At 40.5% G+C, this 23,246-nt stretch overlaps 2 protein-coding genes across 3 annotated transcripts; both read right to left on the bottom strand.

The window, feature by feature from the left end:
• Positions 1-122: 122 nt before the first annotated feature.
• chadla (chondroadherin-like a) lies at positions 123-6,652 on the bottom strand. The gene is made up of 11 exons (XM_080905003.1): positions 6,495-6,652; positions 5,783-5,941; positions 5,026-5,220; positions 4,793-4,948; positions 4,548-4,693; positions 4,024-4,262; positions 3,554-3,816; positions 2,572-2,908; positions 2,125-2,477; positions 1,738-1,904; positions 123-1,655 (listed from the first exon to the last, which is right to left on the bottom strand). The coding sequence occupies exons 2-11, from the start codon at positions 5,939-5,941 to the stop codon at positions 1,364-1,366; spliced, it is 2,307 nt and encodes a 768-aa protein (XP_080761129.1). The 5' UTR covers positions 6,495-6,652; the 3' UTR covers positions 123-1,363.
• Positions 6,653-9,116: 2,464 nt separating this feature from the next.
• LOC308411021 (ran GTPase-activating protein 1-like) lies at positions 9,117-20,112 on the bottom strand. Of its 2 annotated transcripts, none has more exons than XM_080904716.1 (16): positions 20,014-20,112; positions 19,096-19,215; positions 18,870-18,997; positions 16,872-16,931; positions 16,603-16,782; positions 16,336-16,470; positions 15,962-16,120; positions 15,461-15,574; positions 14,915-15,014; positions 14,701-14,785; positions 13,592-13,739; positions 11,519-11,635; positions 11,314-11,419; positions 10,305-10,393; positions 10,067-10,231; positions 9,117-9,751 (listed from the first exon to the last, which is right to left on the bottom strand). In XM_080904716.1, the coding sequence occupies exons 2-15, from the start codon at positions 19,205-19,207 to the stop codon at positions 10,106-10,108; spliced, it is 1,659 nt and encodes a 552-aa protein (XP_080760842.1). In that variant the 5' UTR covers positions 19,208-19,215; positions 20,014-20,112; the 3' UTR covers positions 9,117-9,751; positions 10,067-10,105. The 2 variants fall into 2 exon arrangements, with proteins under 2 accessions (XP_080760842.1, XP_080760841.1); XM_080904715.1 differs by having other exon boundaries at positions 10,110-10,231.
• Between the last annotated feature and the right edge of the window lie 3,134 nt (positions 20,113-23,246).

Raw genomic sequence — 23,246 nt, 5'->3', positions numbered from 1 at the left:
TTTTAAAGCGTATTATATCGATATTTGACGGCGTAATGAAGACAGATCATAGTTATTTTCTTATATTTATTTCAAAAGCTAACAATGTTAACTTTCATGAACACAAAGCGAAAAGCTTCTCCATCCAAAACATTTAGGTTCCACCGAGATTTGAACTCGGATCGCTGGATTCAGAGTCCAGAGTGCTAACCATTACACCATGGAACCCCCACGACTAACCCTCAACTACACCTCAGTATAAAGGTAGGTATCACAGACACAATGTTCTGTCATTTCCCATTAGATATAGTAAATTGTTAGAGCACAAATGTTGCTAACACTGCCAAGTAGTTTGAATTACTATTGATCTCCCATCGATGCTACGGTGATAAGATCAATACTTTGCTTCTATCCTATAAGTTCAGTTTGTAGCCCACTGAATTTTGGAATTAAAAAACTATAGCTCAGACATGCTGTATGAAAATATCTGAAAGATTTTGTATTTACCGTCACGTCTAGAATATTTAAAACCTATAGCACATTTAGATAACAGATGTTGACCAAAAGTGCTTAAAAGACAGGTCTAAAAAAAAAAGAATAGTTTTAAAATAATTAAGAAGGTGAAAGATTTGTTTTGTTGTCGTGTTAACTAATTATTGTGGGAAATTTAAAAAAAAAAAATCAAAGTGATTTTAGTGGTCATTAAAATGTGTTCAGAATTTGCATATTGATGACTATTTCATAAATCATGAAACACTGATCTCCCTTACATAAGCTGCCCTTATAGGCTAAAAATATTTGTATTGGTATAGGGAATACTGGCTTGATATCAGATCAATACCAACATTTGCAGTACTGCACATAACTAGCTGTGTTTGTCCGTTTTTGTTAGCTTTCAGTATGGATACACCCATAGATAAGATTTTTTTTGGCTATGTGGTTCTTCTATAAACTACACTCAATTCCAATGTGGGATATTGCTGTGCCGTCTCACATAGGGACAATGTGGGATAACATGGCCTCGCTGATTTCACCTATAGACACTTGACGCTTGGCCTCTGTAAATTAGTATGTGCACCACTAAATATACATTTCTGTAATATGCATAGCAGTTGGGCTCCTCTAAAAATGCGTTGTTATTCTCTCTCAACAAACCTTTTTAGTGTTGCATTAAAGTATCCCTGCAAGAATGGTGAGAGATTGGCTGAGTGACTGTCAGGTTTCCTCTGACTTTTTGACTTTGATTTTTCGCTTGGATACAAAAGACTTGCATGGCTCAACATTTTAATTTAGAACCAAACAAATGTAGCTTTCAAGAAACCCAGCTCCTTAACACTCAGGTTTATTGCAAAAAAAGAGGAAAAGGAAAATGAGTTACATGTTCTCATTTCAGTATCTTCTTTTTCTTTGTTACTTTTGGTGGCCCAGGTTTTCTTTGAGGCTGCTTCCTGGGCAGTTTGGCGACTTTAGCTGTGGTCTGTGCTTTGACTTTTCGGGATTTCAAGGAGTCTGCTTTGGATTTCTTCACTTTTGGATATGCAGCACTCTTCTTTTCTGGTGGAGAAGTGTTCTCTGGGCAGGACTTGAAGACGTGGATGCCCCGGACCTTCTGACCTCTGAGCTCAGGAGGGTGACCACAAGTTGCGGTCAGCTCCAAACTAACATTCTCCATCCACCTGAGCCACAGATACAAAGAGACAGAGTCAGTAAAGCTGTCAGTTCATTCTAACTGTAGTCCCAGGTAAATCTTACACCGACCTGCGCAGAGGAAGCAGAGAGCAGTCACAACGCAGTGGGTTGTCCTGCAGGTCCACAGTCTCCAGGCCGGTGAGTGGGCTCAGATCAGGAAACTCCTCCAGCTGGTTTCCTCTCACAGTCAAAGTCCGCAGCTCTGAGGCCAGCCCCAGCAGTGCATCCTTGGAGATCTGCACAGTGGTGCAATACAAAGAGTTGAAAAGAAAATTCTTTATCTTGAACAAGCCCTCAGTGCAGTGAATAATCAGCACATATTTTCACATAAACAGTACAGTCACGTTTGGACTAGATATTGGAAACCTGGCTGGTGTTCAAATACTGACAATGCTGAGAAAACATAAACACGTTGCAAACGAACTTGTGATATTAGCTTAAAAGGGTCTCTCGTACCTTTTCCATTCCCATATGATCCATGTAAAGTCTCTTCAGACTTTTGGATAAGGGCTGGAAAGCATTTGGTCCCACCCAACGAACTGAGTTCCCAGAGAGGTTGAGCTCCTGCAGATTAGGGGTCTCAAGCAGAGCGTGGGTGGGCACCTCAGTCAGCTGATTTGAATCCAGGTGAAGGGTACATAGAGAGTCAGAGTCAAGAGCGCCCTTGGCAATGTAAGTTAAGTTGTTATTGCCCAGGTATAACTCAGTAAGTTTAGAGCCCAGTGAGGACAGCAACCCACTGGTCTCAAGTTTAGAGATGGCATTTTGCTCCAGATGTAACACAACCAGACTTGGTAAGAGTGACAGAGCTAGAAGAAAGACACAGAACAGCCATGTTTTAGTTCCAGTGTTTCTTGTAGATAGTATCTACTGAGGCAGACTTAATGTAATTTTTCCACTGACCTGATCCAGGGAACTGCGCCAGCTTGTTCCTCTCCAGGTGGATGTAGGTGAGCTTGGGCACTCCAGCAAAGGCCTTGGGGTCCAAGGACATGAGGTCATTATCAGAAAGATACAAATACAAAAGGTTTTTCATCCCTTGGAGGGCACCACCTTCAATTTCATGGATTTTGCAGGACTGCAAGTGAAGAGAAACAAGTTGGCTGCTGCCTGGGAAGCTGTTGGCTGGAAGGTAGTGGAAGTGATTATCGTGGAGGTCCAGCAACTGCGTCTGGGCGGGGAAGCCTCGTGGGATTCTAGTATGGCCCCGACCCTCACATGTGGCATGCTGGGTCTCAGTCTAGAGAAAATCAGTTTTGAATGTGAAACCTGCAAAACGTCTCAGTGGAAATAACAAACAGTCATCGAGGAAGTACTCTGAGGGTTTACTTAATAGAATACCGACATATCACAGTGCTCTGAGACACTGATAAACATATGAGTAAAACAGCTGCCTTGTAGCATGCAGCATTAGCCTTCATTTAAAGGCCTTTGAAGCATTATTTGTGGTGTGCCAAAAATCTACCACTATGTTACCCATCTACCTACAGTGGAGTTTTAGAGCTTTCAACTCAATTTTATTCATATAGCATGGCCACTTGATCCAACCCCTAAATATATGCTTTATCAAAACCCTTTTAGCATAGCTCTCTAGCTTAAAACTAGAGAGGGTGTCTGCCTCCTGAATCCAAACTGGAAGCTGGTCCCACAGATTAGGGCCCTGAAAGCTGAAGGCTGTGCCTCCCATTCTACTTTTAAATATCCTAGGAATCACAAGTAAGCCACAGTCTGAGAGCCAAGTGCTCTACTGTGATTAGCGAAGTAAGTAAGTACAAGTGAGCCAAGTGAGAGTGTGGTAAAACAGCAAATCTATGAGAAACTGGAGTTTTTATTTTTTCTTCCTGCTTTCATTGTGTCCCAGAAGTGTTTTCTGTCTCCAACTTACATCACATTCACAGTTAGCTGGACACTTGACCTTCTGCTTTGGCTTGGCAGTGGCTGTGACCGTGGGTGGGACTCTTTCCGTACTCTCCTCCTCCTCCACCGGTGACTCCCCCCTCCTGCAGCGCAGATCCAGAGGAGACACCGCCTGCAGAGGCTCATCTGAGAGGTGAGGAGGTCCAGAGCAGGCCCCCAGCAGCTTCACACCACTAACTCTCGCCCACTGCCTCAGTGGAGACATGTAGCAGTTACAGTAGATGGGGTTCCCTTTAGAAAAAGTAAGAAATGCCTGTTGGTCAGCATGTAAAAATGACACATGGTATGCTATCACCCCCCTACATCTTTCTTTCTTGGCCTCACTATGAGACATGAGAAGTCAGATCACTTACATCTGCTGGTTTGGAAAAAATGAAAGCCTGTTATGTTAAAGTAAAAATCTGTGTCCAATAAAAAATATCAGAACACAGGCTTTACCTGTCAGGTTGAGGCTGGTGAGGTCTCTAGGGCCTGAGAAGGGCTCCACGTACCGAAGATGGTTGTGGCTGAGGTCAAGGTGTGAGAGGAGGGGGGCTTGAGAGAAGGCCTTGTCTGAGAGGTCCTGAAGGGACATGTGGCTGAGGTACAGGTGTGTAAGCTTTGCCATGGAAACGGAATCTTCCCCGAGGTAGACCATGGGGTTGTGGTTCATGTGCAGCCGTGTGACCTCACGGAGTCTTAACAGGTGGAGGACATGGCAATTTAAAATTGTCACTTAAAAGCTCACAAATTTTACTACATATATATATATATATATATATATATATATATATATATATATATATATATATATATATATATATATATATATATATATATATATATATATATATATATAGATATATATATATATATATTATTGACTTCTTTCTGAGTGCTGCTGCAGCTGAGGATTCAATGCTAAACACACATTAAAACACACATATCAATACGTCCCATAACAGTCGTCCAGGTTGTCCCACCTCGTCATTGTCTGTGTGGGGAAGAACTGCAGCTCATTGTGATCCAAGTCGAGGCGGCTGAGGGTGAAGAGCCCAGCAAACGCCTCAGGTGCCAGGTTGTTCAGAGAGTTGTGGCTAAGACGAAGAAACTTAATGTTCTGCAGCCCCTTGAGGAGGAAGAGGAGGAGAAGGAGGACCGTTGTGGAATCGCATTACCAAACACATCCAAAAAGATTATTAACGTATTTACCCATAATTTGGAGTACCTGGAAGACCATGTTAGGGATGTAAACCAGCTGGTTGTGGGTTATGGCCAGTGTGTTGAGGAAGCCGAGCTGTGTGAAGGCTCCAGGCTGGATCTCCTCGATGCGATTGTTGTCAAGTCGCAGCTCTTTCAGGGAGGAGAGACCGTCAAAGGACTCCTGCAGCAGTGAAAAGAAGAGAACATCATTCTCATAATAAAGACTCGAGAGGAAAAACTGCGGGCCTCTGATCTTACTTGGTAAAGGATTTCAATTTTGTTGTGAGCCAGGTTTAGAGAGACCACTCGGCCAAGAGTCCGAAAGGCGCCCTCTTTAATCTCGATGATGTTGCAGCGCTGCAGGTTGAGATGGGTGAGGTAGGGTGTGTGCATGAATGTCCCCCTGGACAGCACCTGCAAGTTGTTATTTCTCAGGTCGAGTTTCACAGTAATCTAGAGGAAACAATGAGTATTGGACACACAATTACATGCCAGGACGGAAACCAGAGTGAGGCTGGTTTATTCAGATAATAAGTCTGGTTAGCTAATCACTCTTTGGTTCTAAAATCACTCTCTCTTGATTTCAGCACTAATTACTCACAGAATGTGGTCCGTGCTTCATAATTATACGCTTTCATTCTTTCTTTACTGAGGACAATGAGTGATCATTCACAACACAGGCTGGAAAATAATTACATGCAGTATTTTACAGAAGCTTCTTTAGCAGCAGCAAACTTCCTTTAGATGTTTCTGATGTTTCACTGAGGAGAAATCTTTGTCCTATAAACCTGTTTCAGTTCATCGATATTTCTGGGATGTCTTAATTGAAAACCCTTTTCAGGTCGTGCCAGAGCATCTCAGTCAGGTTAAGAGGAGAGCATTTGAAATTGTTATTGAAACACATGCACGCGCCATCCTTCAGAGTAAAGAGGAGAGGATCCATCCAGCTTGTTATCAACCCTCAGTTTAAAAAGCCTACATGTCTAAGATACAGCAAAACCCCTGAATTCCTCACCTCCTCCACAGTCGAGGGGACATCTGTTAGGTTCTTGCCCACACAGGCTGTTGTGAGTGTGATGCTGTCACAACTGCAGGCTCTGGGACACTTTTTGGCTTCCACGGGTAAAGACAGTGTTAAAACAAGGAGGACGACTTCAGCAGAGAAGATCTGCATCTGTGCCAGTAACACATGTTAGAAATAGAATTACAGGAGTGGCTAAAGGCCCCGGGTTGGGAGACAGACACTAGACACACTAGTTCAAGTTATAAAGCTCTTCTGCACCTTACAGAAGCAAAACAACAGATTTGGGGGTCTTGAAACATGGATTCCTCCTCATTTAGTTGGATAAAGGACTCTGCTTTTCCTTTCATGTCTATAAAATATTTTTGAAGGATTGTCATGTTACCTAAGGTATCTTTAAGGAGGCAGAAGAGCTCTCCACGGTTGAAACCAGCATAGCCTTTTACTTTGTTTGATTTCCCCTGATCTCCCACAACTGGTTCCTGGTTCCCAAAACTCAACGGTTTGGCTTTAGCAACACATGGCACACATCATTTATCTGCCATTTTTAAAATATAGATGTAGCAGGTGATGATCAAAACTGATCGATACTCAATATCTTACACTATATAGCTTAACACTGAATGCTACCATATGAGAAATCTAAACTCCAAAGAAAATCCGAGTTCAAAACCCAGACTCACTGAAAACAAGCAGCTTGGCTTACCTTTAACCATATGGCTGTGCTATCAGTGTTTCCTTGGTAACAAGAATTAGAGATGGATTTAATCTGCCAGTTCGGGCTTTAAGTTGTTCACTGAGGGCTTTACTTCACTCTGAGTGTGCTCAGTACTTACAGCCTGTGGTCCAACAGGCTAACAAACAAGACTTTGGTAAATTCTTTTGTGGTGACCCCTGATCTTTGTGTCCTCTCTCTGCAAATTAACACACTGGCTTCACATTTTCTGAGGCACAAGAAGCGAGCAGCTTCTATTTGCTGACACATGAGATGAAATAACTCACTGCTGGTTTGGAAAAATCAAGGCTTTTAAATCTGAATGCCGGAGTTTCATCCATAAGCTTCCATTATAACCTTAAAAAAGCCTGCTTCATCAGGCAATAATAATTGTGTGAATGCCTCAAAGTATTCTGTTATTTCTGCTAATTCCGGCTATATCTTTTGGTATTTATTACTATTATACTTTTTAAAATATTACACTTTTTTCCTTTTGTCCCATTGAAATGAATGGAAAACTTCCACAATTCTGCTAAAACTTGCTTGTTTTTGAAACTTAACTACTTCCTCATACTTTCATGTAGAAACTCCATTCAAACTTTAAAATGTTCTCAAATTATTGGGCTTTTTATGTGTGATTCAGCTTTTTCATATGTGTTACTGTTTTAATTTAATGCCTCTTTAAGTTTTCAGTTGCAGCTTTGTGATTTTCCAGAAAATACATGCGTTGTTATGGTTGCTATGCAATTAACTCAGAGTGACAACTTGTCCTTTCTGAACTTTCTCTTCATGTCTGAACAACTTCTTGCTACTCACTCAATTTTCACTCAACCTCCACAAATTATACATCAAAACGTGGGGATTTTTGCTGGCTTTCAGAAAATGTCACTATCATTGTTGTGGAAGTTACAGATTTTTATCAGATTGCCTCAGAGCAACACAAAGTCTGAAAACTCTCCATAGAAAGTCAATGGAGAGTTTGTTCAAAATCAGCGCTGGAACTCTTTAATGAGAGCCATTTTCAAATCGTCATATCTCCTTAACAAAGCAAAGTTAACAAATGAGGCTTGTGCCAATTCATCTTCAGACACTGCTGACACTCACGGTCGAAGCAGTTTTTACAGTCATCTTACCGTTGAGCCATAAATTACATTTGTTTGAGGGGTGGAAATCTGTCCTTTCTGTCCGCAGTGAAGGTTCAAAGTCTGCCGATTCACCCAGTACAAGTGACAGGACAAGTGCTTCTATCCCACCGAGTTTTACAGTAGTTACACAACGTTTTGTAACTCCAAAAAACGGCGCAGTACCTCTGATTGGTGGACTGAAATTGAGCAGAACCAGGTTGTTCTGCCTCTTTTCAGCAGAAATTTCAGCGTTTTCACCTCTTATCAGCACAAATCTCAGCCTCTTCTGCTGTTTTTATCAGAATTGTCAGCTTTTTTCAGTTACGTGAGAACCAGTTTGGCTCAATGAGTAGCTGAAAAATTGCAGCCTCTTCTGCTCTTTCAGAAGAATTTCAGCTTTTTTACCTCTTTTCAGCACAATTCAGCTTCTTCGGCCCCCTGCATATTTTTTCTCTCATCATATCTATTGTTGGGACAAGAACTGCTTTGGCTCAGTGAGATGAGCAGCTGCTGTGAGATCTGTTGGTGCAGGTTTGAATCCTACTTGTTGCTGTTAGCACACCTCTGCTTGCATGCACTCTGCTTTAGTGACACTGTTCAGTGTACCCTTTCAAATAAAGCAGTTTTCAGCAAAGAGTTCAGCTTCTACACAGTGTTTTCATCAGATAGTTCTCCTGCTGTTTTCAGATTCCACTGCAAAGCATTCACACAGCATTTTCGCAGGAAATGCAACTTTTTCTAGTTATTACTACCATTTCAACTTTTCTTTCTCCGTTTTGCATTACTGTAAAATCTGTATCTGCATTACATCTTTGGAGTTTAAAGTTTTGCTTTTTATTTTTAAATAAAACTCATTCCAATAAAAGCTCGGATGCTATCTGAAATATAAAAAAACCTAAGTGTAATGATTTGAAATGCTTATAAATCCCATTTTTATTCTGACTGCAACATTCGAAGAAGGAAAAAATTATTTGGGAAAGAGCCACGTTCACCACAACAGCCTTCTTCTTTTAACTGCAGCCAGGCCATTTCAGCACTGAACCTCTTCGCTAGGTTTAGCATCGTCTTGCTGAGATATGCAAGGCCTTTTTCTGAAAAAGACATTATCTGGATGGGAGCACATATTGCTCTAAAAGCTGACCTTATACCATTCAACATTAATGGTGCCTTTCAAATGTGCAGATTATTCTGAAATTGCTCCGTAAATTGTGGACAAGGTCTTTTGCCAGATTGGTTAATATATATCCAATCACGTTACTGACCCGTTGCCAGTTAACCTGAATTTTCCTTCAGCTGTTTCAGTAGTTTCCCTTATCAGTTTAAATATTTAACATTTTCCATGTTTTATTGTGAATAAAATATGGGTTTATGAGACTTGCAAATCACTGCATTCCAGTTTTATTTCCTTTAAACAGCATTTTGTCTTTTTTGGAATCGGGGTTGTAGAAACTACACAGTCAGCTTGCAGACACTTAAAAAAAACAACAACAACACTCAAATGAGCTTTATTTTTGCAACACAATTTCATCAACAACTGTCTAACCTGAAAATACATTTCAATTTATTTAATGCATTTTAATGTGGTATGTTACAGTCTTGTTTCTGCTTGTCAATAGATATTTTAATATCACAATTTGACAATATTTGTGAATATATAACAAATATTTGGTGTGAAACAAGAGAACAGCAAAGGTGAAAATTAAATAGAGAAGCCACAATAGCTGCAAGTGCCAAGTCCACACTGATCCTGGTTTACAGCTGTCATCTGTGGAGCGTGAGGCCTTTTCTCATTCACCCATATACAAAGAAGGTGAAGTTAAAGGTGTCAGTGCTGTCTGGTAGTTATTTGAACATATACAAAAGGCTTCAACAATTTCACACCTTCAGAGCTTTTTCTATTTCATAAGACATATTCAAGTTATGTCCGAAGTCCAGGGAAAAAAGGGGTTTTCTCAAGTGCTCCTCTTTTTTACTTTTGTGTTTGTGTGTGCTGGTTTCCAAAGGCCATGAATGATCAGTCTATGCGCACGTGTCCACAGTCCTCAGCTCTGAGACCGGACTCTCTGCAGTGTTGATTGGAGATTGTTTTTAGCATTTCCACATGACTCCAAGGTCTTGTTATTCCTAAGAATGACACGTGCAGATTGTACAATTATTTATCCATTATTACAATTTTTTCATTAAAAGATCTGGAGATTTTCTAGGATCCCATGAAACACCCCAAAATCAACAATAATTATTTAATTATTAATTTTTTTATAAGTAAACTGCACCAAAATATTGCATTATATAAATAGTTTAATCAAGAATATAATGAATCCTCTCCAACACAAAAGTGAGATAAAACCAGGGCGAATTAATCACCATCTGTTTACGCACCTGGTGCAGAAGCATTTATGTGCTACGTTACTAAGGATAGGAAATAATGGCGTTTTGTACCTGGAAGCTGCCTTTTGATTGGCTCATTCTGTCACGTCCTTACCGGGACATGAAGGCCTCCAGCACAGCCACGCTCTCTTTGGGGAAGTAGTCCTGTCGAACGACATGCTCCAAAGCTTGGAGGTGGCCGGGGACCACAATCACAGGTTTCACCTTATCCTCGCTCTGAAGGTAGAGGACCAAAAACATTAGGGGGGGGGGAGCAAACCAAAGACACATTTTGCAGAGTGTTTCATACCTTAATAAGTCCAAGCAGCACTAACAAAGATGATACAAAGCTGTAGCCTTGGAAGGAAGAGGAGGTGAAAGCTTTCCTCAGGAGCCCATCTGCAAGAGGAAAACCATCTTTACAAACAGAATTTTCAACACTGGAATAACACATCACTGACAACAAGTTTAGTTTCTCCAACTCCAAGCACTACAAAACACACATTTATGCAAAGCAAAATAAGATTATTTATTTTTTTAAAGCACAACTTTCCATCCACCAATTTGTTTGTTGATGGGAAAAATTACAATAATATGAAAAAAAAGTGCAACGTGTGGGGAACGTATACATATATATATCGTTATATCTTAAGGTTAGCGTGGCTCTCTTGGATGGAAACAACTACCAGCATCTGAAGCTAATGATTTTATACTGCTTCATAAATCCATACACACCATGCTAGTGTAAAAACAATGAAAATAAATAAATAACATACATTTAAAAAAAAACAAAAAAAAAAACAAAAAAAAAAACTCTGGCACATACTGTATACAACAACAGAAACAAATGCCAGTTTTACATGTGGCTTTTGTTCTAAATAAACCTTTAAGTGGATCTATTATTATAAAGCTCCACTTAAAATTTTTGACTCCGTATGAACTCGAAGAGACCGGTGAGGACAGAAGCCCCGCCCACCTTCCGCACAAACCCTTTGTTTGCAAGTGGCAGCCAAACGTGAAAGCTGGCTCTAACTGTGATGAGCCAAAACCACTTTTTCCAGAGTAGACTGAGCTTTCTAATGACTTAGATGAAGTAAATTGTAGGATTATTTAAATAAAATTAAATAAAAATAATTTAAGAGCATTTTAAGCTTCAGCAATAGCTGAAAATGAGAAAACTATACTAATACTCAAAGTAATATGTGAAAAAAAGAAAAAGAAAGAAAGAATCAAACAGCTTAGCACAAAATAACTAAAATACACAAATGTCACACAAGTCTGGCATTTGCAAGATGACTCAACTCCACAAAGTGTCTTACCAATACTGTCCAACACTGCATTCTTCACTTCAGTATTGTCCTCCTTGTACACAGATGCAATCTTGAGGAAGGCTTCAGCTGTTTTTGTAGCGTCTGAAACATCCACCTGGGCCCGGAAGAAGAAATGTTTACACACTAAAGAACTGCTGGATCTTTGCATAGGATTACAAGTGTGTTTTAATGTCACTGGAGATTTCTTTGCTACCTGCTGCTCAATAAGCAATGCTCTCGTGGGGCCCAGTTTAAGCAGTTTGTCAGGGGAGGGAAAGCTGAGGAAGGAGGAGACTTCTGGGGGTCGAGGTGTTGACTGTGGGGTGGAAAACTGTAAGAACAAGGCAAAAGGAAAAAGTCAAAACACAAATGTGTGCATATGATCACAGCTAGTGTGGATTTTAGACTTCCTGTCACCTATTCAGTACAGAATGAGGCTTCTGTTAGACATAATAGTGACGTCCCTCAATACTTTAACATGTTAGTCATCATTTGGATTCAATAAGGCCCATATCTTACATATATCCTACTTAGAACTAGTGTATATTTTTTTCCTTATACAGTGGGGCAAAAAAGTATTTAGTCAGCCACCGATTGTGCAAGTTCCCCCACTTAAAATGATGACAGAGGTCAGTAATTTGCACCAGAGGTACACTTCAACTGTGAGAGACAGAATGTGAAAAAAAAAAAATCCATGAATCCACATGGTAGGATTTGTAAAGAATTTATTCGTAAATTAGGGTGGAAAATAAGTATTTGGTCACCTCAAACAAGGAAAATCTCTGGCTCTCACAGACCTGTAACGTCTTCTGTAAGAAGCTTTTCTGTCCCCCACTCGTTACCTGTATGAATGGCACCTGTTTGAACTCATCATCTGTATAAAAGACACCTGTCCACAGCCTCAAACAGTCAGACTCCAAACTCCGCCATGGCCAAGACCAAAGAGCTTTCGAAGGACACCAGGAAAAGTTTTGTAGACCTGCACCAGACTGGGAAGAGTGAATCTACAATAGGCAAGCAGCTTGGTGTGAAAAAATCAACTGTGGGAGCAATCATCAGAAAATGGAAGACATACAAGACCACTGATAATCTCCCTCGATCTGGGGCTCCACGCAAGATCTCATCCCGTGGGGTCAAAATGATCATGAGAACGGTGAGCAAAGATCCCAGAACCACACGGGGGGACCTGGTGAATGACCTGCAGAGAGCTGGGACCAAAGTAACAAAGGTCACCATCAGTAACACACTACAACGGCAGGGAATCAAATCCCGCAGTGCCAGACGTGTTCCGCTGCTGAAGCCAGTGCATGTCCAGGCCCGTCTGAAGTTTGCCAGAGAGCACATGGATGATACAGCAGAGGATTGGGAGAATGTCATGTGGTCAGATGAAACCAAAGTAGAACTTTTTGGTATAAACTCAACTCGTCGTGTTTGGAGGAAGAAGAATACTGAGTTGCATCCCAAGAACACCATACCTACTGTGAAGCATGGGGGTGGAAACATCATGCTATGGGGCTGTTTTTCTGCCAAGGGGACAGGACGACTGATCCGTGTTAAGGACAGAATGAATGGGGCCATGTATCGTGAGATTTTGAGCCAAAACCTCCTTCCATCAGTGAGAACTTTGAAGATGAAACGAGGCTGGGTCTTCCAACATGACAATGATCCAAAACACACCGCCCGGGCAACAAAGGAGTGGCTCCGTAAGAAGCATTTGAAAGTTCTGGAGTGGCCTAGCCAGTCTCCAGACCTCAACCCCATAGAAAATCTGTGGCGGGAGTTGAAAGTCCGTGTTGCTCGGCGACAGCCCCAAAACATCACTGCTCTCGAGAAGATCTGCATGGAGGAATGGGCCAAAATACCAGCTACTGTGTGTGCAAACCTGGTAAAGGCCTATAGTAAACGTTTGACCTCTGTTATTGCCAACAAAGGTTATGTTACAAAGTATTGAGTTGTATTTTTGTTATTGACCAAATACTTATTTTCCACCCTGATTTACAAATAAATTCTTTACAAATCCTACCATGTGGATTCATGGATTTTTTTTTTCACATTCTGTCTCTCACAGTTGAAGTGTACCTCTGGTGCAAATTACTGACCTCTGTCATCATTTTAGGTGGGGGAACTTGCACAATCGGTAGCTGACTAAATACTTTTTTGCCCCACTGTAGAGATTTAATGGTTAGAATTTAAAAAATTATAATTACAGACACATTTGATGCCATTTTACTCATTTAACTTGAGCCAACTTGTGTTAAAACTATTGCAATGAACAGACATGTCTTACCTTATTGCCAGTGCTTTCCTCTTCCTCCTCTTCTTCCTCTTCTTCCTCTACTTCCTCCTCGTCCACATCGTCCTCGTCATCATCTTCTTCCTCATCGTCGTCTTCGTCCTCCTCGTCATCATCATCTTCTGGCTCGCCCTCATCATCACTGAAGAAGTTTTTTTTTTTTTAAAGCACAGCTCTGTAGTGAGGACTTTGCAAAAAGACTTCATGACCTAAAGCTGCGTCCACAGTAGATGCGATTTGCGCGTTTCACATCACTTGATAAACTGATATTTGACATCTGACATGTGATGTATTTACTACCGTGTCATTCAATGGTATCCTGAGTTGGCAGCCGTTTGAATCACTCACCTGGGATTTGAGAAAAGTTTATCTCGGGTACTGTCCACGTCATGCTGGTTAGTATTTGAGTAGAGTATTTAAGAGAAGCCTGGCAGGAGGATCTCAGTATAAAGATTATAGACAGCAGATGTCAGAAGGCTCAAGAGCATCTACGGACCTCGTCAGCATGTGCCAGATAAAGGCCTATTACAATTCAAGGTTCTACACAGGCTACATTTATCAAAACGCAAACTGGCTTCCTTCCTAAAACGATTCATCCTGCGATCGAAGCGAACAAATACCGGCTTCTCTAGCTCAAAAATCCTGAACCTGTCCACACATCCGAGGATTTTGCACTAAGACATTTCAGGCCTTGTCAGAAGTTTTGCTAAAGCAAATTGCTCGGGGCCCAAACCAGACATTATTTTGGGTGAAAGCAGCAACCCTAGAATTGTCAAATAATCAATACATGTTAATCGGATTTGCGCTGTTATTGACGAAAACTTATTCTGTTGAACTGGAAGCAAACGAAGCCACCGAGGTGGGACTTATTCCATGTCATTGGGCAACTCTTTGACTACTTTAACAAATCCAAGGCATGAAAGATGTATCTATAATATTTTGTCTTTGAGATACTTTTTTAAGTTGCTGTAAGTTCATATGAAGAACCTCAAAAAGAGAGTTGTGGGGGGGGGGGGAGGCTCTGAATGTCACTTTCTGCTATGAATCACAACCACTGTGGATGCAGCTCAAGCAAACAGGAGTCAGACTAAGCTGTGATTTACCTGAGTGATCCAAGTAGCTCGCTCATGTTCATGGCTTCCATGGCGACTTTCAAGGCTCTGCAACCATCCTCTCCGATGCAGTTACCTGAAAACCAGAGATCCTTTCACACAAGCCATGAAGCCAAATGCAGCTAAAACAACATTCCTCCATAATGTCTCAAATACAAACAAACAACAGAAGCATCATGACTGACACCGACTGCATTCTTTGTACCATTTAGGTCCAGTTTCTCCAGTTGGTCCTTGTCTTTTACTGCCTGTGCTACGACCAGAGCAGCATCCTCAGTAATCTCACCGTACGACAAATTGAGCTCCTGTGGAACATAAAAACTATTTATTCATTAAGGTGTCCCACGTACATACATATGCTTTTATTTTAACTTCTGTAACGTCACTGTAGACTTCCACTATGTAAAACAAAAGGCGTTGGATAGGAGCAGCTGTAAAGTAAAGTTTTCCTTCACACGCGAGCTCCTAGATAGGTTTCTACTGCAGGTCTATTCTTTGTTGCAAATGTGAGAGAAAAGCTTTCATGGTGACAACTGAGCGTGAATTAAACGATAAGCGTCGAAGCAAACTTTTACATTAAAGATTTTTTTATAATCAAGTTAATCGATGAATCGTTACAACTCTAATACCATCATTAACCCTGTGCCCTGTTGTCAGGATGATAGGGGAAAAAAAATTAAATATTGTCCAAGCCTACTGCCAACAACAACTTGCAACAAAGAGCTGGCAGTAGAGGGTTGCCCTCACTTACCTTGAGGATCGGCAGCCCCTCTGACACGCTCACTGCAATCGCTTTGGCTCCTTCCGGTCGTACCAAACAGTCTCCAAAGTTTATCACCTGGATGCTCCGCAAGTGTTTCAAGGCCTGTGAAGACACAGACAGTATCTGCTGTATCAGGCTGAAAATAACCAGTACAAATGATGGTGATGCATATTTTCACTATATTCAAATCATTCTGTCCTATTTTGCAGGCACTGTACAAATGTATCTTGTGAAGGCATAACTTTAAAGAGTTATATAAACAATACAGATCTTTCCTCTGTGCCTTTTAAACCAATCACTCTTTTGTGCAGGTGTCAGTGAAGCAGATTTCCATGCCTTTTTCAAGACTATCCAAGATTCTTTTTCCAGGCCTGGGAAATGAACGTTTTCAAATACTTTTCAGGTATTTCATGAGTGCACAAACTCTGTTTAAAAAAAAAACAACTCACTGTCTAGATATGCAACTACTAATCCCTTACATATGTATACCTGAGCCATGGCCATAGCCCCCTTCTCAGTGAACGTGTTGTCATTCAGATTGAGGATTCGAAGTCCTGGATTGTGTTGCATGGCTTCGGCCAGGGCGGTCACACCTGCGTGGTTGATGCCATTCTGGGGCATGTGAACCTCCTCCATGCTGCCCATAAGCTGGAAAGACAAACTTTAATCGTACACGTTCGCTGCTTACACATAAAAGATAAAACTGTAAAGATCTACTTTGAATGTGTCTGACAGCATAAACTGGCTGATAATTATTTATACGAAGTGGTCCAAGAATAAAACGTGTCAATCATTAAGAGACGTATGAGAAACAGTCGTTCTGATGAATCAAAATGAAGCCTGTCGATGAAAATCAGTCTTACCTTAAAAGCCTGAGCGAGGGCAGTGGCTCCGTCATTCTCCAGTCGGTTTCTTCCAGCAACAAACACCTTCAGGCTGAGGGGCGATCCCGCAGCGCTGGATTTTTTATGGTTGTAGATCAATGATGCAGCTAAAATCTGAGGAGTACAAAACAAGTACAGTCATAATGATCTAGGATGCATCTGTCCACTTGTCTGGTTTTCATCTTTGATGCTTTATTCTTGACAATGACGACCTTATCCAAGAACACGTGTCATCTCCACACTTACCTTGCCACCTCCGATGCCCATGCCACAGTTGTTAAGCCGTAGCTCCTGCAGTGTGTAGCAGGTGGAACTCTTTAGCAGATTCTCAATGCCCTTTACTCCATCGGGTCCAAAAGCATTGTCGCTGAGGTCTAAAACTGTGAGCCTGGCACCCGCCAGCATCAGAGCATCACCCAGTGAATTCTACAAAACAAAAATAGGAAAATAGGAAGTGAATCAAAACTAACCGCTTGGGAGTCAAAATTGATGTGTTATTGATAATCATGTAGTACCAGGGAAGGTGGGATCTCAGAGCGCAGGCGACCTGTAAACATGTCACTCCAGTAACAACGCTGAGGAGGAAGGAAGCAAGGAGACAAGAGCAGTGTCAGTGGAAGCCACAAGATGATTGACTGACTGATTGTATTCCATTACAGGGCAGTTAATCATATAAATTATTATTAGATTCACCCATGCTTGTTGCAGGTATCAGTGTGACAGAGAGCAGAAGGCTGTTTTCAGCCATATTTAAACATTGTGTCAGACTAAGTTATCAGTTCATCTGCATATGAAACTTCTTATTTTAAGTGTGCACCCAACCTATCGCCCTAAGGCAGCTGCAGGATGCCAACCCCCCTTCACCCAAGCCATGAATTGGATAAACGTTTGGATTTCTCATTCCAGATTTTCATACTTCAAACATTTGCTATGATAAAGCACCTTTCATCATATGCCTTTGGAATATTAATATAGGGCTGGGCCATATTATACCGTTCACGGTAATACCGGTATAATGTTAGGCAACGATAGGAAAATGAAATATCGAGATAGAATATGAATAGAACGCGCATGCGCAGTGCCTTTGTTTTCATACGCACATGGCCGATTGTTGAGTGAAACAGATGAACCAGAATTGGTTTGTAAAAATGGTGCAACTTCCGTGATGTGGAACTGGTTTGGTGTTTGTCCATCAGATACACAACAAAGCACATTTTTTTGCAGAACATGCAAGCGGCCGTTGTTATTGTCATATTTGTCGGACTAAGATGCTCTTAAATCTGGGAGTAATCTGGGTCCTAAACGCCGTATGCTTCAGGTCAAACAACACTGCAGCATCACTTAGAGTTAAAAACTGTCTAAATTCTTTCATCTTTAATAAAACGATCAGCATTGCTGCTTTACCAGGTGTAACTATAAAGTTTAACTTCCAGGCATCCATGAAAACAAAATTTATTACATTTAACAGAGTTAGAAGTTAGCAGGAAGCTAGCGGAAGTTAGCTCGCTAGTTTCGCTAGTTACCTAAACATGATATAGCATGTTCTGACTGAGAGATTTCTGAAAAAAATCAAACGTACAGCTCTGCTATCACTTCCAACATAAATGAAGACAGGAAACTAAACAGCAGTGACGTTTGTAGGGTTACTGAAGTTGGGCTAGCTGGTATATAATGATGTGCTACGTGATCGCTAGCGACACAGCTATGTTAGCATAACATAAACAGTGAAGCTGGAGGACGAACGCTAACACTTTTCCACTTATAAAAGTTAACGTTAAGGTTCCTCATGGTTAGAGACAAATGCAATCGCATGGCAGGATGCTGTAAAAGGACCAATCTTCAGTCAGGAGAACAACTGAGATAATCCATCCACAATACGAGGTTAGTCATTAATATACTGCAACAACATGGGAATAGAGCAGCTGCCAGAGAATTCAACATTAATGAATCAATGGTACAGAAGTGGAGGAAGCAAGAAGAATGAGTTTAATAAAGTTTGATTTATCTGACTGCTTTGTTTCGCTTAATGTGCCTTATAATCCCGTGCACCTTATGGTCCGAAAAATGCGTACTGCACACTGCAGTTTAATGTTGCAAAGCACCTCTTTTTAACTTCAGTGGATATTATACATGGTTATGCTCAGGATATGTCAGCCCATTTCCACTGGAAATGCCTTTTGGTTAAACTTTCAGCAAGGAATTTGCATTTGCACTGTTACATTTTTATAAAGCTTTAATGTACATAAAAACCAGCTTCTTGTTTAAGTGAAAATAAATGGAAGGTTGTCTTTTTGCGCTAGTAATGTTGTGGAGTTGTATTTTGTCTCGCATCAATTATATCGTCAGTTATATCGTTATCGCAAATTTTCAAATATATATCGTGATAAATATTTTTGGCCATATCGCCCTGCTCTATATTAATATTAATTGTATTTTTATTAGTTCGTATTTATTGTGGAGAAATATAAAACTGCTGAAATGTTAGAGATGATGAACAGAGAAAAACGTCTCACCATCAATGCACTCTTTGTCTCCAGGGCCTTAGCGATGGCCTGTGCTGCCTCCACACCTACAGTGTTTCCCTCCAATCTCAGAGCTTGTAAACCCTCAAAGTCCTGGATCTCCTTCACCATCTCCTCAACTGCAGAGATTCAAATGATCATATTAAAACAGGTAACACATAAGAAAAATCATTAAAGCCAAGCCTTTGGATTATTTTAGTGATTAAGTGACACTCACCTGACTGAGCATCATCCAGCTTTCTTCCCTGTCCTTTGTAACTGAGCTCTCCATCCTCCACTCCAGTTTTGGCCAGAGAGTCAGCCAACTGCGCAACGTCGTCTGTCGCCATCCTGGCACCTGAGGACCAAATGCATCACTTTTTAAACTTCATGATAAACTCCGCTGTCTGACTCCTCTGCCCAATACCAGATGCTAACAGAACCAAAACAAAAGCACCCAAAAGAAGTCATTCAAACTCTAAATTATTCAGCTGGGTGTGAACAATCTGGTTTAAAGAGCGCGGGTTTTTTCTGGAAAACCTACCCTTACTGCTAGCCTTACTGCGACACAAAAACAGCTGAAAGCGCTTGTTCCACTGAGGGAATAATGCACCTCAAACACTGATTTTAAGTCTGGAAAACCACCGGAGCTCCCATGTCTACACTGTGTAACCAGTAATCTCTACAGTCTCCTACATAACGTCTGCACTCTGTGTGCTCGTCTAATACCCGGAGACAGCCGACAGCTTTGACGTAACGGTCACTGAGACAGAGTTGTTTTGGGGTGGATTTCCTCTTACAAGCAACCGGCGCCTAGCATGGGCTAACGTTGCTACCGTTATGCTAATATACCTGCATGAACTGTAACAGGCTCGTGTCCGTGGAGCCTTTACGATCGTTTCTGGAATTTATAATCCATCTTTATGCCATAATTACATATTTTCTTATGCGAATATGAACAGAAAAGATTCACGTGCTAGCAAAGGTCCATTCAACGTGGTTACAGCTCGGTCAGTCATCTGTTAGCAAACCTTTCAAGTTGGCCAGCGCCGAGGTTAGCCCCAGCCCTCGGGTTGAATTAGTTATTTTACACACCCTAAATCGCGTTTTAGCTAAACATGAGTCTACTCTTTATATAAATGAATGCTGTCATTACCACAACACTGCTGTGCCGCTTGAATACAGTCCGGCGGGTCGCTCCCTCGCTATTGCGCCTCTTCTTCTTCTTCTTCTTCTTCGTGAGTTTTATCAGCGAAAATGGTGCATTACCGCCACCAACTGGTAAGGAAGGACCTTAACAAAAATATTAGTCTGTCTTCAAAAATTAAAAAGCAGCCTCATAACCTTTATATCTTGAAGTTTGTTTGTTTTTTAATTTGTTTATTTATTTTCTTTGCCTTTAATGAATAGCTTTTGTTCTTATACTGAAGTTTTAGATTACTTGTCTAAAACAAGCCAGCATCAGAACTTCAGCCAAACTACAAAAATAAAATACGAAGGTCAGCCAGGAAGTGAATCAGAAACAAAAGCAACAAATCCTGAGATGTTAATAACCCATTAATCTTCGAAAATATTCTGCCATGCCAATTTGTTATGTTTTATTTCTCATGGAAAATACAAACTAGTTGCAACATTACAGAGATCCTCTTTTATTCTTGTTCTTCTTTTGGCTGTTCCCTTTAGAGTTCACCATCCGCTTCACATCAACTCTCTGCATGTCCTCTTTCACTGCATCGATGTATCTTCTCTGTAGTCTTCTTATTATCCTCTTAACTGGCAGCTCCATCTTTAACATCCTTTATTCCATATATTCAATATCGCTTCTTCCCTTGTTATCAGTGCCACCGTCTCCAAACTAAACATCATAGCAGGTCTCACTACTATCTGAATGGTGATTTTGCATATCTTTATGATCACCAGAAACTTTAAACTCGGAGTTATGAACACTTATGCCTGCATGTGATTGTGTGTGTCCTCAGTCATGAGGTCAAACTGCACGTTTTCTCCTCTGAGGGCTGCCTTTGTAATTTCAGACACTTGTAGGTGCCATACAGCAGTGTGATGGTGGGCCTCTTTCTGATATATTCCAGATGTGTATGGGGGTGAAGACGAGTCAACAAATGGCATAGCGGGTAGGTCTTTGGCATTATGCCAAACACCTACCCGCTATGCCTGCTGGCATATTTATGCAGGCTTTGTCAAACTGCTTTTATTCTTGTGGATGTCAGAGCTGGTAGGCCCTAGCTCGTTAAGTTAAATATGTCCAGAGCCTGTGATGCGCTAAAGGGCAGCAGTTTTATTTCAATAGAGATCAGAGGTCATCTCCTTCTATTTGTCACACTTACAGGATATGATCATGTGATTCATCATCTCTTGACTGTGCTGATCTGCTCTGCTAAACGCAAAATTTCCTTCTGTGTGCTGTGACTGTGCGGACTCAGGAAATATTATGGTACCCATAGTTGTGTGATTTTAGTTCAATTTTTGTCTTAGTGCTTAAAAGGTTTAAAATACCTTACAAATATAAGATGAACCGTTAGTTAATCATCAGTTTATCACAGTATTATATAGGTATCCTTGTTGTCCTTGCTGTTTTTAGTCTGAAGCATGCCTTCTCACCAACACTACAGCACTTTACCAGCTTCTGATTGGCTGATTCAATCATTTCTTCCCCTCCAAAATGGTGCTGTTTCATCTATCTAACATTTTTTTCATCACCACCTCATGCATCCATGTAGTTTGACCGCATAACAGAAATTAAACCATTTATAACGATTTTGTAAAGTGAAATGTAGTACATTCAGATTAAACTAAGAACCATTTTTTATGCTCAAACTTGATCATCTCCTTTACAAACAGGTTTGACAGGTTTCCAGTGCAGCAGGCAAAGTGGGGCGCAACAACCTTGCTTTTGGTTGTTAAAATATTATCATATTACCAAAATAAAACCCCTCTGAATTTTATTTTGTATAGTTATGCCTGTAAAGAAATTATGTATCATGGTTTGTATTTTTTATTGTATGCAAATACCATGTGAGTTAGAGTAAATCAAACAATATCAGCTTTATTTATACATCAGCTTAATGCCAGTTCATATCATTATTTCTAAATATTATTGAAGTGTTTCATACACTAAATTAAAAAATGTAGGGGGAAATACAGCAAAGATTGCGATGTGAGTAAAAAAAGGAAAAGAGGGGTCTAGTAAACTGGGAATAAATGTGAATGTTTTGTATAATACAGTAATTCAGTTTATTTAAGATAGCTTTTTAAAAGACGTGACAGTGCTTATACATTTGTATCTGTTCTCTAATTTCTAAAAATGTCAAATTTGAATTGATAACTCCATCATTTTAAGTCCAGTTTACATATACTGTGCCACACCTCAGGCTTTTCTTCCTATTTCCCTCTCTTAAGAATGGCTTCTTGACAGCCTTTTCACACTGAAACCATTTCTGATGACGCTTCAGTGAACAGTAAATGAATCAGCTGAAGGTTCAGGTATCAGGTCTTTGCTAGATTTCGCCTAATTTTTAAGCACGTAACCTTCAGAATGAAATATCTATTATTTATCTATCTTCATTTAAGCCTGCTGCTTCTTCTTTTGTGCTCCACTTCTCCTGTCTTATCAGATGTTTTAAGGACACACTGGACATCATGCTGAGATAATCACCTTGGTAATGGATAAATACAATTTTATATAGAATAGAATAGAATAGAATTCAACTTTATTGTCATTGCACATGCACAGGTACAGGGCAACGAAATGCAGTTTGCATCCATCCAGAAGTGCTTTAGTGATATAGATATATTACAATATATATTAGCAATAATATAGATATGTAAGTATATTACAGAAATGGGTCTATTATGGTATGTTATAATGTACACGGTATGAAGTATGTTGTGAATATTCTATAACTATAAGTATGTACAGGCTGTAGTGAGTACAAGCTATGTACAGGCTATGAACAGGATATAAATATGAAAAACTATACAGAATATGAAATAAATAACTTTACAGAAATCTGAGATATACAGCTATACAGAAATGGGAACTATGCAAGTTGTAAACAGTTGTAGGGTTAAAAATTATCGAATGTACAGAATGATTATTTACACAGAGCTATACAGTAGTGCAGTTAAGATAAGTGAGGGTGTAGATAGTTTCTACAGAGGCTATATAAAGTGCTAGTGGTTGTGAGTGGTGGTTCAGTCCATGTTATTATTGTGTGTTTGAGGGTACAGTTGTCCATTGTGTGTGTGTGTATGTTCAGTCCATGTGTTAATGTGGGTCAGATGTCAGGAGGCAGAGTTCAGGAGTCTGACAGCTGTGGGGAAGAAGCTGTTCCGGTACCTGGTGGTCTTAGTCCAGAGGCTCCTGTGGCG

The sequence above is a fragment of the Rhamphochromis sp. 'chilingali' genome (genome assembly GCF_963969265.1).
Source record: "Rhamphochromis sp. 'chilingali' genome assembly, chromosome: 15".
Taxonomy (NCBI): domain Eukaryota; kingdom Metazoa; phylum Chordata; class Actinopteri; order Cichliformes; family Cichlidae; genus Rhamphochromis; species Rhamphochromis sp. 'chilingali'.
This window is presented reverse-complemented; position numbering and strand designations above follow the sequence as displayed.